Raw genomic sequence first — 17,118 nt, 5'->3', positions numbered from 1 at the left:
TCATAAATCCAGTTTTTGGAAGTGCAAGAGATGTTTGTGTTTTGTTTTGATGGTCCTATTAGTGTATTTCTAGTTGTTTTCCCAAGTGTGTGACTGACTTTGCAATAATGGATCATGTACCATGACTCTGCATTTCTTTAGTTCATAGTAATTTAATTTACTCAGTGTTTCCTGGATTTTGTAAATACTGAATATGTGGACAAATGCTTAGAATAAATACACTACTTCTTTTCTGCAGTCCAGATAAGAAAACACCAAATCTTACCAGCAGTCGCTTGCTTTGGCTTGATGATATCCAGGCTTTCACAGCAGAAACCTTCAGAATAGACAAGAAACCAGACCCTGCAAACTGGGCCTACAAATCCCTGTATCGAGGGGACATAGCAAGGTACAATATCTTGATTTCTATTGGTATTCCAGCTATCACAGAGTCACTGTCTCAGGATTCATTAACTTGAGTCTGGCCATGATGTTTTTATGTAGAAGGTGGGAAGATAAGGTAACTGAATAGTTTACTTCAAAACTTGACTTTGCATTAGGAGTAAATATTTTAAAAGGTGAAAGTTGGCATGAAACAAGGGGCATAAATTGCATGATTTTCTTTTAACAACACTCTGTGTAGTAGGCTGTAGGCATGTGAACTTGTAGGACTGCCATCTGGAGGTAACAGCATGGGGCAGATTCAAAAGTATGATTTTGAGCTCAGAAATCCCAAGTTCTGTTACAGGTCGTCTTTGGGCAAGTGTCTCTTTTGCGCTCTCTTTATTGTTCTGTTTCTGTGTCTGAAAGGGAAATGAAGGTACCGATTATTTCATACTTGATTTGTGAAGAGGTTCACTTACTTGAGTAGTTTGATGTCCTTGCAAAACAATGTACAGGTACTTTCTTAGCAAACAGGTTCTGTGTTAGATGACCCAGACATTGTACCAAAGGTTATCCATCTTATGCATTGCTACATTTCAAATGAGTATGAATGACGTTGCATATTCAAAATCCTTAGCGGGTTACTGATACTTACTGTGGTGACCCTTCAGGACATTTCCCTGCATTAATGGAGAAGCTCATCTAAAGGAGCCTACACTGGGCTCGTGCATTATGTGTGTACACTCGTTCTTGATGTTCTCGAGGAAAATTCTATATAGAAAAATACTATATAGAAGAAGTAAGGAAGGAGGATTTATGGGTTTTATTTTTGTAGTGTATATACCTTTGCAGTAAAATTGCCTGGTTACAATCCATTCCAATTTTCTGCCACCTTTGGATTGTCAGCTATTGTTTGAGAGGAAAAGTGTTATTTTAGCATTGCACGTCACTATGTTTGCCACTGAAATGATATTATCGGTAATATTTTAAGATGGTATTTTCCTTTCTTAATCCGTAAGATTATTGTGGTCTTTATGAACCTCATCTCTTCTTCCTCTCCACCCCCTGCCCACTTCTTGGCATATCAAATGGACAGAGGCTTAGGGATACAGAAAGACAGTACCAGACTGAACTACTGGTGTCTGATTATTTATTTTTTTTCAGTTTGAAATAATCTAATCTAAATAGCTTTAAATAATGTGGTCTGTTGTTCTTTCTCCAGGTTTGTCTACATGGCTTAAAATGATAGGAGGAAAAAAACCTTTCTTCTGCTGAGTATGACAGATATTGTTGAACTGAAAGGAAGCTTAGTATGATAATAAAAGTTGTGTTGGCACTGAAAAAATATATAAATTAAAGTCTTCAATAAGGAGAAAGTTACCAAGTTCTTTACACTTTTGAAGGTCTATGCATACATTACTTGGGTCAATTTGAATTAATGTATTTCTTCCATACTTTCTTTCAAAAAGGAGGTACCTTTTCTAACATGTATTTTAGGAGATACTTAATTGTATTTTTCCTTCTAAGATACAAAAGGAGAGGAGAGTCCTGTCTTGGCATAGATGCAAAGAAACAGTGTATAACTTGGGACAGTTCTGCATCAAAAAGGAAGCAGTTACAGAGGCGACCTGAGCGCTACTTCACAAAGAACAATGTGAAGATGCTGAACACAGATGGGATTCTTGTTTGCAGTAAAAGTTCTTCATCTGACCCAGCTGCTTTCGTACCAGTTTTCCAAATGGAAGCTGAGGATCCTTCTGACACAACAGAGGTAAATCCTCTTGGGATTTATGATCCATCAACTACAGTGTGGCTACAAGGGAATGGGAGCAAGAGTACAGAGCCTGTAAATGCGCAGCAAGCAGTTCAAGAGCCTGTGATAAACATGAACTCCATTCTAATGACAAAAGTGGAAGAACATAATAAGAAAGTCAGAGAAAACCCAAGAGATATTAATGCTTGGATGGAATTTGTTTCTTTTCAGGTATGTGTTCTGACAGATCTGGTTGCTTGTAAGAAATACATGAACATTATATTGTAATTGAATTTGTTTAGGAGTGTGTATCTTTTGTTGGTGAAGAGTGAGCTCTTAATTCATCTCCACATGTGCCAGCATTTTTCTTGTGATTTTAGTGACGATTCTTCCTCATGTAATGATTTTTCTTTTTGTTTTAAGGATGAATTAATGAGAGGACCTAGCCCTTATGCCAGTAAGGGAGAGCAGGAAGTAAGAAGAAAATCACTGAAGTTAATCTTGGAAAAGAAACTGGCTATTTTAGAGAGGGCAATTGAAAGCAATCCAAGTAATGTTGATCTGAAACTTGCCAGGCTGAAGATTTGCGCAGAATTCTGGGAACCACCAGCTTTGATCAAAGAATGGCAGAAGCTAATTTTCTTACATCCCAATAATCCGGAGTTGTGGAAGAAATATCTACTGTTCTGTCAAAGTCAGTTCACTACCTTTTCTGTTTCAAAAATCAATAGTCTCTATGGAAAGTGTTTGACTACACTGGCAGCTGTACAGGATGGCAGCATGGTATCACACCCTCTACTGCCTGGCACAGAAGAAGCTATGCTGGGTAAGATTCTGTTTCATGTTATGGTCAGAATGGTCTTCATAGGAGTTGAATACATTCTCTGTAATGAGAGACTTCCCCATGTATTATAGGAAGATTTTATTTTTTTAAAAATGCCTGACATTCTGATTTCTTAGCTGAGAATTAAAGCAGATATTCCAACCAAATATGGATATAGCAGATGCTTTTCTTCCCCAGGAGAGTTTGTGATATAATATCCAGTAAAGTCTAATGTGCTGAGCGGTTTTATAGTACAATGTCAAGGCTGGAGAATTGCAGCCAGCAGTTGAGATGTGCTTTTCTCTTTGAAAAAAAAATATTATTTTTTTAAAAAAGGTTGGCTTGTGAAAGAAACAGTTATCTCTTGTTCTAAAGTTTTATAGTTAATTACTTTAATCCAGAGAAGAGAAGGGACATGGGAAGTCTGGTGTGAAATTTTGAGCATCTCAGTTCGTAGATGGGGAATTCTGAACTGTAATACCATGTGATCATACCTTTTGTATTTATTATATGCGTTTATCTACCACTTATAATTTATTATATAATTATTCCTGGAAGGGAAGCTAGTCAGATGGTTAGGATGCTAGACTGGATCCAGGGAAGAAACAAGTTCATGCTCAGTTCTGCCATGGGCTTTAAATTTATCTGGAGCTAAATGACTTAACCTATCTCATCTCAATTTTGCTTCTCTACCTCAGGGGGTCATTGTGATTATTAATCTATGAATACACTGAGGAGGCAGAAATATTAGTGTCACCAGGAATATGTTTGGGGTTTTTTTCCCTTTTAAAATTTGTTTTATATTTAGAGGAGACTATTATAAAGTGGTCTGCATTTCTTCATGTGTGGCGTAGTCCAAGGAACCTCTGTTTGTACCCGAGTCCTGTAAGTGCTGTTTGAGCAATGATGCTATCTGTTATGCAATAGCCAGTCTGGACTTCTAGATTGAGAAATTAAGTTTCAGGTGGTCATATCTATTATGGTCTTAGCTTGATTTATCTTGGATTAGGCAGTGGTAAAAGTGCTGTAAAGGAAAAAACCTGTGCTGGCAGGTGGATATTGTTGTGCTTGATGGCTTCTAATTGCTTCGAGTGTTTCTGTTTTCTAACAGAGTCACTTTGTATGCTAACCACAAGGAATGATTCTCAGGACAAATGTTTTATTCAGCATCTCTTTTTTTTTTTTTTTTTTTTTTTCTAACAGAAAGGTTATTCTTTCATTTTGTTTCCCTTCAGAACGTTTTTTGACTCATTAAATACCGTTTGTGAACTGTTAATGAGAAGTTTAGTTTAATGGAGTTAAACTTTATTTAGTTAATTATATTAAATTGATTGACATTTTTCAAAATACTTGTTTGCTGGCAATGTCTATAGACAGGTTAAAATGAAAATGAACTCAACTTCATTTGTGTTCCTGTTTGACTCTTAATGTCTTGTTTTTCTGTATTAAGACTGTAGCGATTTGTTTATGAATGCAGTTGGGGGTTTTGTTGCTCGGTTTGGTATTTTGTTTGTTTGGGTTTTTTTCCCCCTGCTTTGGAATTCAAACAATGGGAGTGGAGAAATTTCCAGTGGGAAGACTTCTTGATCAGAGATTATTATTTTTTTTTAGTGACTCAAATACCTATTCTTGGGCTGAATTTGAACTGTCAGTGTACTTATTAGGAAGATTACCAAATTGTTCGTTAATATAAATATGCAGAGTTTCACAAATTAATTATGAGGTGAGTAGCAGTGTAGGAATATGGTAGGCTTGTATCTTCAACCTTTGACCTTTGCTAACCACGAAGTATGAGCTAATTTTAAATAGTGGTGGACTATGCCATCTAGTGTTCAATTCAGTATGCAGTACTATCTGCTTGGAAATGGGTGTGTGTTTTTTAAAACACGACATTTAAGTAACCAGGTAAGAATTGATTTAAAATTGTACATAACTTTTTACTTTTTGAGGTAATTCATAGTGTTTTAAATTTACTAGGAACTGTTAGTGTAAAGCAGATGAAGGTAAACATTCTCAAATTTTGTTGTGGAAAGAGTCCTGTTTTTCAAATTATACCTACTGGTTGGGGAGAAACGTCCTAAAAAAACGGTCAGTTCAGCTGCAGAAATGGCTTACCATCATGGACTAAATTAAATATGTATTTATGCTGTTTTCAGCTTTTACCACAAAGAAAATGCTGATCTTTGCATTTCTTCAAATATCTTGGGGTTTTTTTTTTCATCATGCAGAAAATCTTATGCTATAATTTATTTTTGGCTCCAGTTTGGCAGCAAGTCCTGATGAGACATTCTCTACATTCAGAGTATTTAAATCAAAGTTCATCTGTCTGAAGCTGAGAGGCTAGGAAAGGACAACTTTTTCAGTGTCCTTTGGACACAGTGCCCGAGTTGGTTAAAATAGTTAAGAAGATTCTGTTATATATTTAATCATACTTGTGTTGTTTAAATATCTTCAGAAATCTTAGAGTCTTTGTTATCAGAAACAGTCGCTGACTTTGCAGGAAAATCTGCTAAAATGTCTAGTTTGCATGTTCTAGCTGAATTCAAATTTTTATGTACACACATCTGATTTAAATTTGAATAAAGGTTAAAGGGATTAAATAATTTGTCATCTCTTAGTTTTAAAAAAATAAGGTGATCATTAGAAAAAATTGCTGCTAACCAATATTACTATATGTATGCATCTAGACAATTAAACCTTTTGATTGTTTTAACTCTCCAAAGCCAATGTGTTTGGTGAAGAAACAATAGTTTTTGAAGAACTGTTTTTAAAACTATTGATGAATTATTTAAGTCTTGATTTATGGGTTTGGGGTGGTTTTGCAAGCCAATCAAAATTTTGATTTAAAGCAATTTGGGGTTTGAGCAGCCTGTTGTGTTAACTCTTGAGTGTAATTTGGAGTGATGGAGTATCTCTGAAGTCCTTGAACTGCCTGCTAATAGAGGTATTTACAATACCTGTTATTTTCCCAGCTCTTTCATTTAAGACTCTTGTTGGAAACACATGAATAGAAAAATGGGCTTTGCTTCCCTTTTTAAGTTGAAACTTGGGGCTAAGTGTGCAGTAGGGATGTGGCAGTGATTACAGAAATAATTTGTTGGAGAGCAAGGAATAGGACTCTACTTTCAAGCAGTAATACTTTGATGTAAAGAGCAGACTTCTCTTAACTGAGTTCTTAAGCAAAGGAGAAGAAAAATGGGAATGACAGTTGGAAAGAAAATGGTATATTTCCAACATACTACCAGTGTAACTGTCATGCAGAAATTGTTGTAATCACTTACTGTGTGAATCATAATAATGCCCAGCATCTTCAAAGAGGACTGTGGCCCACTCTGACAGGTGTTGGATAAACTGAAGTTGGGACTATTGTGTATAACTCTTACTCATCAACAAGGACAATGCCTGTATGACATGAATAAAAAATCATCTCTTTGACACATTTAAAGTGGGAGGTCTTAAAGTTAATTAAAACTACAACAATTCTGACATACATTTATGCTAGTTATTTGCTGTGTTTTGGATTTTGATACTGTTATGTATCAAAACAGTTCTCTATAGCACTTGTGTGTCTCATATATTTGGGCTGTAGCAAAAATACTGTGCAAAAAATTTATTTGAAATATTAAAATGTCATCTTCTTTACTTTACAGCTATATTTATTCAGCAGTGCCACTTTCTGAGACAGGCTGGCCATTCCGAGAAAGCAGTGTCTCTGTTTCAGGCTCTGATTGACTTCACCTTCTTTAAACCTGACAGTGTAAAAGATCTGCCAACAAGGGGACAGGTAGCAATTTCTGTTTAAATGGTTGTATGTCCTTGTGAATTACAGAGAATGCTGTAACAAAAGAATGTTGGTAAATTTTTAAGAACATAGGGAAATATTTTGAGTCGCAGTGTTCTTTGTGGTTCTTCAAGGTGATGCTTGCATTGGAAAAATGCTTGTGGGCCCTCTGGAACTACATGCTAAATGGCTGCCTCTATATAATAAAGCGTGATAACCAGTCGTTTTGTATCTTCTTTCTTGCTAATTAAAAATGAAAAAAAAAAAAATCTGGCTGACCAATATCTGTGTCTAGTTAGCATTTCCCTTGCTTCTTTTCCCCAAAACTACTGCTGTTTTGTTACTCTTGATGGAGAAAGCTGATAGAACCTACAGTCGCTTTCTGTTCTTGACAGTTCTTGCAAACATTTCTTAGGTTCTTAGCTATCTGTTTTCAGTAGTTCTTTGATGGCTACATTAGGAACACCTTCTTGTTTTAAATTATCTTTTATTTGGCCCATGAGATTCCATTCAGCTATTTCTGTTGAAGTACTAAATCACTTTTTCTCTTGATTTTCTCAGGATAATGTTGGGTGCGCACCCCAATAATAATCAGTACATTAATATTTACAGCAGGCTGTTGCCAGTGTAGCATCATCCCACTAAATTTTTGGGAGGTGCTTCCTTTTTGGGGGGGGGGGGGGGGGAGCGCACCAGTTAGGCAGCTGGGCTACCACAGAGGACAGAAATTGAATTTTCTTCTATTACCTCACCACCTTCTCCAGCAATCACTACTGATGTTCCATTGTTTTGGTCTCTTTATTAATGGTATTACCCACCAATGGAGCAGTCTTGTAGTTTAAATAATAATGGTGTCCTCTTAAAGAGCCAAAAGTTTAGAGTTAAATCACAATTACCAGTTTGAGACATTTGTTGTGGTTACACAGATAAAGCTCAAGTTACACAACACTGCAAGATTATCTGTAGTGTTTAAAAACTCGTAAGAAACCAGGATGAAAAGGAACATCAATTTAAAAGGACAGTGTTTAAGTAGGAAAGTGCAGTTCTTGAAATAGGAAAATGCCAGATTTACAGCTGATTGCATATTGCCCTCTTACAGAAGTGTTATGACTCAGTCTTGAATTACTTGTTTCCATACTGTTTTCACAGTTCACTTTCTCACTTGGAGCAAAGAATAAATCCGTGAGGAGCAGAATTAGATTTTGCAGTTGCTGTAAGCTCTGCATTTTCTGATATGTTGATGCTTGATTTTTCTTAGAGTAATTTTTTTTGTTAATACTTGTATGAAGTCACATCTCAGTGTCCAAGGTTTGGTACACAGCAGAAGCATATAATAGGACAGAGTCATTAGAGCGAAGTATCCACAAAGCAGGGGAGGAATTGATGAATCTCAAGATGATGGATTGCATGCAGGCAGTGACAGAGTCAATGATTCACTGGAAAATGCCCTGAAGTTGTTGACCGCCCTGAAGTTGTTGACCGCCCTGGAGTTGTTGACCACCCTGAAACCTGAGAAATGAAAAGCCTTACAGATCTTTTCCTCTTGTCCTCAGTCCAGTCATATTTATGTCAAACTGTAGCATTTTGATTTGACCATAGGTGTATGATTGTCTGAATTATCATTCCATTAGCCAAATTCTTCATAGTCTCATGGAAGATAGGGAAAATGAGATATTTCATTTCTGAAAGCCACACTTTGGGGACTTTGGATCCTTATCCTTGAAAGATCTGTATTAGGGCATTTGGCACACAAGTCTTCTGCTTTCTTTAAAGCCCAATACCTTTTAAAAACAACCTATCTTCATGATTGATGACAGTCCTGCTGTGTCATAGGCATAACTGAAGTACTCAGTTGTTCCTGCTGATTCTTAAGCAGCATTGAACAAAGTCTTGAGGTACAGAAGTTGCACCCAGATATGTGATTGTAGGGTCTGGAAAATCTAAGTTGACCCAAGCAGTGTCTGTACAACAGCAAAAATGATTTTTCTCTGTTTTGTTTTGGTTGCCCCTGCCCAAAACAACAGGTGGAATTCTTTGAACCCTTTTGGGATAGCGGGGAACCACGAATTGGAGAAAAAGGAGCAAGAGGCTGGAAAGCATGGATGCACCAACAAGAAAAGGGTGGCTGGATTGCTCTTAAGCCCGGTATGCCTATGTCGATATGTGTAGTTGTATGTCTATGTGTTCTTCTAAACATTTTTATTAGAATGATACAAGCTGTTTGTTCTTATGTTTTTGCATAGGTGTTTTAAAAAATACTTAGCGAGATTAAGGTAAAGTATATCACACTTCACAAGGAAAAGCATGTGTTGAGTATTCTATGTATGATATTGTTTATGGAATATTGTTGTCCTTCCTAGGGATAAGAATTAAGGAACAGGGTATATCCTCCACTCTGTGCGGAGACTGAAGGTGTGAGTACTTGGTTGAGACCCATGCCCATCTAAGGAAGCTGCTTCCCTTAACACCCTTTCATCAGACTGGTAGACCAGGTGGGGTTATAGTGTTAGATGATAGTTGCCTCAAGGTTTCCTAGCTTAATGATACCATTTCTAGAATCAGGTTTCAGTTTCTTGTAGCAAATACATAGTAGAAACAGGAGGGAAATCTTTCCTTCTCTTTGTGATGCAGAAAACGGAGGAATTGTATCCTCACTTGGCTGGAGTGCTTCTGGGTGAGCAGGGACGCAGAAAATGCCTCCCTGTGCTTATTCCCACCTTGTCTTCTGGTCTGCAGTGCTCACCGGGACTTCCTCAGACAGATGTATCTTGAAGGGAAGCAGGGGATACATCTGGAATGTATCTGACCAGAGATGAGCTGTCTCTGCTTTTGCTGTTCCTGCTGCAGTAGCAACGCTAATGAAGCAAGTTTGGCTCAGCTTTTAGTAAACGAGGGAACTGAAAAATGATCCTGTGCTTTCCTTGTCCCTGGATTAAGATGGAGTTTCCTTGCCCCTCATGGCTTTGACCATTTTGTCCACAAATTGAGAAGATTCAGTACAGAGAAGACGACCACTGTTGGTCTTGGGCAGGTCCAGCATATATCAGTGCTTATCCCCATGTGTGTCAAGCCCAAAAGTTCAGGTACAATCTGTAATCACATGTAGTCTCTGAAACTGTCAATTTCTTTCAAACTTTGGTTAGATTGTGGAAATACTGTCATTTTTCATAGAGTTGCTAACTAAAGGAGGAGCACTAGAATATAAAAAATAGAGAGTGAAAGTCTTGCCATCACCTGTTTGTTTTATCTCAAATTTAAGAACTGGGAGTGGGAGCGTTTCACCTAGTTAATTGTAAATGTCAGGATTAAGAATTTGAAGGTGGCATAGAAATGGCCTGGTTTTGTACTCCAAAAAATAGTACAGGTAACCATAAACTTTGAGGACTTTTTTTTTCTCAACAAGAAATAAAAAATATCTGAAAAATCTCTACAAGGTTTCCCTTAGCTTACAGGTGCTTGTCAGTTTCAGCACAGTTAATACATTGCACAGGAAAAATACGTTAATTGTGTCTAATAGTCCAGAAGGTTCATCATAAAAGTGGGATGTGGTTAAGCACTTCCTTTTGTGTGTGTTTAACACATTGGTTGTTTCAATTGCACCTTAATTAAAATACTAAAAATACCAGGTATTTTAAAGCAACATTGTCAAGCTTGGTTTGCGATGTTTAATATTATAGTACTACATACTTCCAGTGTTTTTTTCAAAATGTTTTATGCATGTGAGTATTCATAGAGCACATTTGAGATTGTATGCCCAGGTATGAAGTAAAGAACCTCTGTTGCACAAAAAGGTGACTGATTCTTGGCTGTTGCTTGTAAACCACTTTTGATAAAAGCGGTCCACAGCCTGTCAGTGGTTTATTTTCTCCTCTGTGAGAAAGTTTGAGTGATGACACTGATTCACTGGTTCAGAAAGTCTGGAAACCTCCTACTCTTACAGAGTTGGTGTCAAAACCCAGAACTGTGATGTGGAAATTTTCAGCTCTGTCTTGTGTCTGTTTTATTAACACTTTATTTGTTTACATTTTTAAAGCAGTTAAATTGAATGTTGAGTCTGGCCTCTGGATTTGGTGGATTAATTTTTCTATAATAATTTTATGTGGGGCTTTGTGTCTTGATTTGGTTTTAGATGACGATGATGATGATGAAGAGATAGATGAGGATCAAGAAATAAAGGATAAAACTCTCCCAAAGTGGCATATTTGGTTGGATGTGGAATATTCTCGTGAAGCAAGGCATTGGTTACCTTGGAGGCCAGACAAAACCAAAAAGGAAATGGAAGAAGATTGTGAAGATCCAGAAAGACAGGTCACTGTGATATAATAAAGCAAGGGAACATGATAAGACGAGTTATCATTTCCTTTGAATTTATTGCTAATGTGTATTTTAGAGGAGTAATACTTTTTTTTCTTTGGAAAAAAAATTCTTTTCTATGTTTGGAATTCAAAATTTACCTGAGGTTTTGTGCTGAGACTTCTGAAATATATGGGAAGCTCATGGTAAACTTTGGAAAGGGCTGTAGGCAAATAGTCTGTCTTTGCTGTTTTGTGATTTCTTTCATCTGTATGTGGAAATGTGACAGAAATCTGTGTTTAAGAAGATATATGCATTAAACAAACAAATGTTTTGTTGCCTTCAAGTCAGGTGGATTTTTTTTCCTTCTTGGGAGATAGGTCAAAACAGACATTGATTTTTTTAAATAAAAATATCTTTGAATGGCCTAAGCGATAATATCTTCCAGACCTTTATTGTGTAAGTTTTCTGTGGAGGTCTTTGGTACTCGTGGGCAAAGAGATCTTGATAGCAAATTTACAGTCTGACTGGAAGAGCGCATTGCTTAACTTGTCTGTTTTTAATTTGAATGACTGTTACCATTTAAATAGTAATTATAAATACTTATTGACTTGAAAAGGTTCTCTAATTACATAAATTACAGGTTTGCTGGTTTTATTTGATTGCATAAATTAATGGAGTTTGTTTTAATTTGTTTTTTTTTTAGGTATTATTTGATGATCTTGGACCATCTTTAATCCAGCTTTCTAATCCAGATCTTCAGCGTCAACTACTCTACTCATTTTTGCAATTCCTGGGAGTTCCATGTACAAGTAAACTCTTCCCTTCCAACCTCTATATTGCCATGGATGAAAATAACATCTTTGAGAGTGTGCTTTCTGATGAAAAGCCACTGACTTCTGTTGAATTTCCACTTTCTGGATTCAACAGTATTGGTCATATGGACACAATGCTACGAGGGAGACATCACATAGGCCACTATAAAGAAGGAGAGGAGTTCATACAGAATGTTTTTCATGTTCTATTCCTGCTATTTTCAGGAAAGGAAAAATCCAACCTGTCCATTTGTTGGTTACAGTATGAAATATCTAAGGTAATGAGGAATCTGCATATAATCACTTTTTTGATATGTGGCTTTCTTGTGTATTAATATTTATATTGAATTTAAATATTGATGAAAATCAAGTCTTGTAGAACTAAGTATTCACATCAGGAAATGCCAGTAAAGATTGCACTGGGAGTAAAAACCCCCAAAACAAACAAAACCACCCCTTTTCTTCAGTATATGTTACAGTGGCTTACATGTAACAAAATATTTTTTGCCGTTTTGGATTAATGTTATATGATACATTGTATGCCAGACAGGAATGGATGCAAGTGATTTTCTACACGGCAAAGTGAGTCAGCTAGGTGCTTTCACCAAACTATTCTACTAAGTGCATAATACTCAATACTATGATAAGAGCATCTTACCAAGAAACTACATCCTATACAAGTTACATTTGTAGTGTTGTTGAAGGAAGTAGCACTTTATCACTTGAATACGGATCTGTTTAGGTAAAATGCCCGCAGGAGGATGAGAGTCCAGGTTGTCTTCCTAACGCTTCAGGAAGTTTAGTATTGTGTTTCCTTACAGAGAAGTTCCCTGTCTCTTACCCAAACTCTACCTGACCAGAAGATGTGTGATTTTCCCACCCCATGTGCAGATTTGTCTGTCAGCACATTCGTCATTGTGAAAAGCTGCTTGGTGGCTTAATTGTACTAGTCATAAATTGTGTCTGGCCAGACAAGTTAGTTAATTTTCCTTTTCTCAACCATTACAGGTTAGTAGCACTTTATTTGAGCAGTTGGCCCTTTAAAAGAGTGAAATTTGATATTAATGGCAGAGGCAGGATAGTGAGAATTCTGTGTAATTTGGCTGTGTTCAGGGGACTTGACAACAAGCAGTTGTGACAATTTACAGCACTCAGTAGCAACAGGTAAGACTGTGGTGAAATATGGAACGATACAAAACCAAACACAGTAATGAAATTAAAAAATGCTGTGAGGTATGGTGGGTTTTTTTCCCTTTTTTCTCCCACTCCTCTCAAAATTTGTTCTGTTTTTTCTCCCCTGCAGGTAGTTCAGTGTCTCCAAGCGAAAAAGAAGAAGAAGCTGAAAGCACAAGGGAGGAAGAGTAAAAAGTTGGCCAAGAATCTCCTTAAAGCACCTGACAACCGAAACCACCTTTCTCTCTGGAAATTGTATGCCTACCTGGAATGGCTGCTTGGTAACATTGACGATGCCAGGAAGGTATTTGACACAGCTCTTTGCACAGCAGGGACAGAAGGATTGAAGAGTCCCCAAATCTGCAGCCTCAGTCTGCTTTATGCTCAGCTGGAAGTTGAACTACTAGAAAGTATAGAAGGAGCTGTTATGTCACGTGCTGTTCATATATTGACCAAATTGGCTGAAAGTGGACCATATGTGCTTTATAGTGGACAAGTGTTAGCTGTAAATGTCTTGAAAGCTCGTAAAACATATGAGCATGCACTGCAAGATTATTTAAGTAAACCACCAGTTTCTGATCAGGTTGGTGATGCTAATCAGCTGGTTAACTTGGTTGGTTGTTACGCACTGTTCCAGTATTTGACTGTTGGGATTGATGCTGCAGTATTAATATATGCACAGACTTCGGAAAAACTTGAAGCTCTTGGTCCACAGAAATGTGAAAATACTGGAGAGAATTTTGGCATTCGAAATTTTTCCACTGCTCTTGAAGCTGTCACACTGCTGCATACAAATTTGCTCAGATTCCACATGAAAATTAGTGTTTATCCTTTGAATCCTCTGCGAGAGGCACTAACAGAGGCTCTGAAACGGTATCCTAGCAACCGGTCCCTTTGGAGGTCATATATCCATATCCAAAGGAAGTCTCACAGTGCTAGCAAAGCACGAAGATTTTTTGATGGTGTCACAAGGTCTACTAACTCTTTAGAGCCATGGCTGTTTGCAATCCAAGCTGAGCAAATGAGAAAAAAACTCATTGAGAATGTCCAGAGGTAATATCTTGCAGCTCTTTATGATTATGCTTTTTTTAATCTGTCTAATCACTTAATAGAGGAGAGAAAATGCTATCATAGTTCTCATTTTGCAGATGCAGAGGCTATAGTTAGGGAAGGTTATTTGTTCAAGACTGAATGGTGAGTCAGTGGCAAAATCCTGAACAGAATTAAAGATCTAGGTGATAGTCTTACGTCCTTTCTACTGGATCAGATTGTGTGTTGCTTTGTGTTTACTTACTTGGTACTGACACCAAGATGGTACGCATTTGAGTCGTTTTTAAATAGCTAAGAGTTGCCTTAGATGGCCAGGGTGTACACTGTGAGCTTAGAAACTGCTGCATTTTAATACTACAGCAATAAGGAGTGTAATACGGAGCTATGCTGCAGTTTCTGACTGAGCTCACTGCCCTGCTTTACTCCTGGATCACAGAATACAGTTGTGGCAGATCTGTTTCCATAGTGAGTACTTGAGAGCTTGGTTTTCATATGGGTCTGTTGCTAGGTAGAAGAGGCTGGAAATTTCCTGAATCACAGTGTGGTTTGGGCTTCGCTTCTGGGAAAGGAGAAAAGGACAGGATATGTGGGGAACTGAAGGTTCATTCTTAAAGCTTAATCTCTAACTGTTGTCTACCCATTGCTTGGAACTACCTCTCCTACATATTTCTAATAACATTGGTGGCTTTGTTCTTTTGTCTGCACATAGCAACAGAGATTTCTAGGAAACGTTATCTGGAAGCTTTACATAGCTGTAAGCTTATAATATTCATGCTTGATGAAATTACAGAATGATCACTATACTTTAAAATGACAGTGCGCCCACTGCTTTGATTGCCACAGTCTGGCAACAGGCATGCATACATGACAGTGACATTCCTGAGCTGTCAGTATACTTCATCCTAAATTGTAATAAGAATTCTACAGCCACCAAATATAAAGGAGGCTTATAATTTGATTTACTGTTAATTACAGACTGACACTATGATATGGTTCATTATTGTTAGTGGAAACTGATGTTAAAATTCCAGAATGATGATTTCCTCTGTGACATTTAGTTCCATTCCAGATTGTTCTCTGCCAGCATAGCCTTTCTTACAGGTTGTATTTGTACAGAGACAAGTTGGATGTTGCAAGAGCAGAGTTGTACTACTACCACACAGACATAAATGGCCTGTCACACATAAACCACTAAAACTAGTGGTTTATGATGTTGTGAAAAACTAAGAAAATATCTGTACTATGTGTGAGTACTTCCTATTTTGTTTTGGTGCGTGGAATTCCTTTAAAGAAATGAACGTGAAGGGTAAAGCAGTAGTGTGTATGTTAGTGTGAGGTACAGTGCTCCCTGCTGATGTCTGACTCTGTGCAGGGTAGATTACATCGTTTTCCCTCATGGCAAAGGTTAAGATAAAAAGAACTATGACCTCAAAGACCCTTGGAAAAAGAGGCAAATTAGGAGCAAGTGTTGAGGTTGAGTGGAACAAGCTGGCAGGCCAAGAGAGTGCACACCAACAGAAGTGATACTGCTGTGAGTGCTCCAGGCTGTTTCATCAAGCTCAAGCATCAAAAATAAGCCAGTCTGTATCAGCTGTACATGAAAATCAATGCTTCGGTGAAAAATACATGCCTGCTTTTGTGTTATGCCTGGAACTTAGGGGATTTGAATCTCTGGGTGAAAAAGAAAGTTACTACTGTAATCGTGGTTGAGATACAGAGCCTTGACCTGAGACCAACATAATGGTCTTACAAAGGTGATGGGTAAATGTGAACAGGCTTGCCTGGGCACCAGGAGGCGGCTTGCTGACCTAGACTTGGATTTAGTTTGAGCTGCTGTGGCAAGTCTGGAATGATACACAGTCTTGAATGAAGATTAAGATCGGTGTTTTAAGATCGTATGATAGTGGTGGATTATTGTAGTCCTGTTGGACAGGATTGGTTTTTTACATGCCAAAAGAAATTTCACAAAAATACCTCGTTTCTGTTTTTTTAACTGATTTTTTTCCTGTATAGAAATGTGTTGATTAGATTAACAAGTGCTGAAAGTCTGGTTTATAACATTCAGAGTTTGTAGCATGAAATGCAAAAACCTGGCTATATACAGTGCTATGTGAACAGGGACAGCACATTGATCTTTACCGTCTCTTACCTGGATGTGGTCCTTTAGCTTGGGTTTAAGGGTTTGTGGTTTCTTTTTTCCTCTGTTACAGGGCAGATGTTGGTGAAATACATTCTACGATTCCTGAAACTGGGTTAACAAATCGGATTGTAGCTCTATTTGAACATGCAGTTCAGAGTGAAAATGGTACCCATTGTCCACTGCTGTGGAGAATGTATTTGAACTTTCTGGTAAGAAGACTGTCAGGTTTTTTGGTTTGTTTTTACCGTATTTGGAATTTCTCATGAACACAGCTGCAGTACTAAATGCTGCCATACCTCTATGATTTGCAAGGTGATATATTTGAATTGTAATGCTGCTTACTGCTGGGAATATTAAGGTAAATGTAATTAATGTAGATTAGATGGAGTAATAGCTTCTGACAGTTTGGTGTTAGTATAGATGCAGGCAAGTTATTGTGGCTGCCATCTTACGTAGATTAAAAATATGTCATAAGATGTCAATAGATGCATTTGACCCAGCATTAGCCACAATATAAAGGTAAGTGGGCAGGGGAGCAAAATTCAAGAAAAGAGGAAAGAAATTGTAGGGACTTAGGATTTTATTATTGTTATGTAAGTAAAATCAGCAGAGATTACGTGTGTTTATGCTTTAGACCTACTTCAGGGTTCTGTAAGGAAATTACAAGGACTTTGATATTTTGGTCAAATCTAGATCCTGATTTTGTATAACTTTACAGAACCACTGAATGGTTGAGGTTGGAAGAGACCTTTGGAGATCATCTTGTTCAACTCCACTGTTCAAGCAGGGCCACCCACAGCCAAGTTGTCCATGATGATGTCTAGATAGCTTTTGGATATCTCTAAGGATGGAGACTCTCTAACTCCAGGCAACCCGTACCCCTTGCAGTATTGTTGTCAAATATAGGCAAAGGCAGTGACTTTAATT

General features: G+C 37.5%; 1 protein-coding gene across 2 annotated transcripts in view; it reads left to right on the top strand.

The window, feature by feature from the left end:
* NRDE2 (NRDE-2, necessary for RNA interference, domain containing) overlaps window positions 1-17,118 on the top strand; it is a 30,716-nt gene that overhangs the window by 12,280 nt on the left and 1,318 nt on the right. For both annotated transcript variants that reach the window (XM_080396691.1, XM_080396690.1), the window contains exons 4-12: window positions 239-388; window positions 1,891-2,347; window positions 2,540-2,942; window positions 6,590-6,723; window positions 8,745-8,865; window positions 10,850-11,028; window positions 11,720-12,106; window positions 13,132-14,054; window positions 16,262-16,400. In XM_080396691.1, coding sequence (XP_080252817.1) covers window positions 239-388; window positions 1,891-2,347; window positions 2,540-2,942; window positions 6,590-6,723; window positions 8,745-8,865; window positions 10,850-11,028; window positions 11,720-12,106; window positions 13,132-14,054; window positions 16,262-16,400 — 2,893 coding nt within the window. The remainder of the gene's footprint in view (window positions 1-238; window positions 389-1,890; window positions 2,348-2,539; window positions 2,943-6,589; window positions 6,724-8,744; window positions 8,866-10,849; window positions 11,029-11,719; window positions 12,107-13,131; window positions 14,055-16,261; window positions 16,401-17,118) is intronic.

This window comes from Falco punctatus, assembly GCF_963210335.1.
Source record: "Falco punctatus genome assembly, chromosome: 7".
Taxonomy (NCBI): domain Eukaryota; kingdom Metazoa; phylum Chordata; class Aves; order Falconiformes; family Falconidae; genus Falco; species Falco punctatus.
The sequence above is the reverse complement of the archived record's forward strand: the minus strand, read 5'-3'. Positions and strand labels throughout refer to the sequence as shown.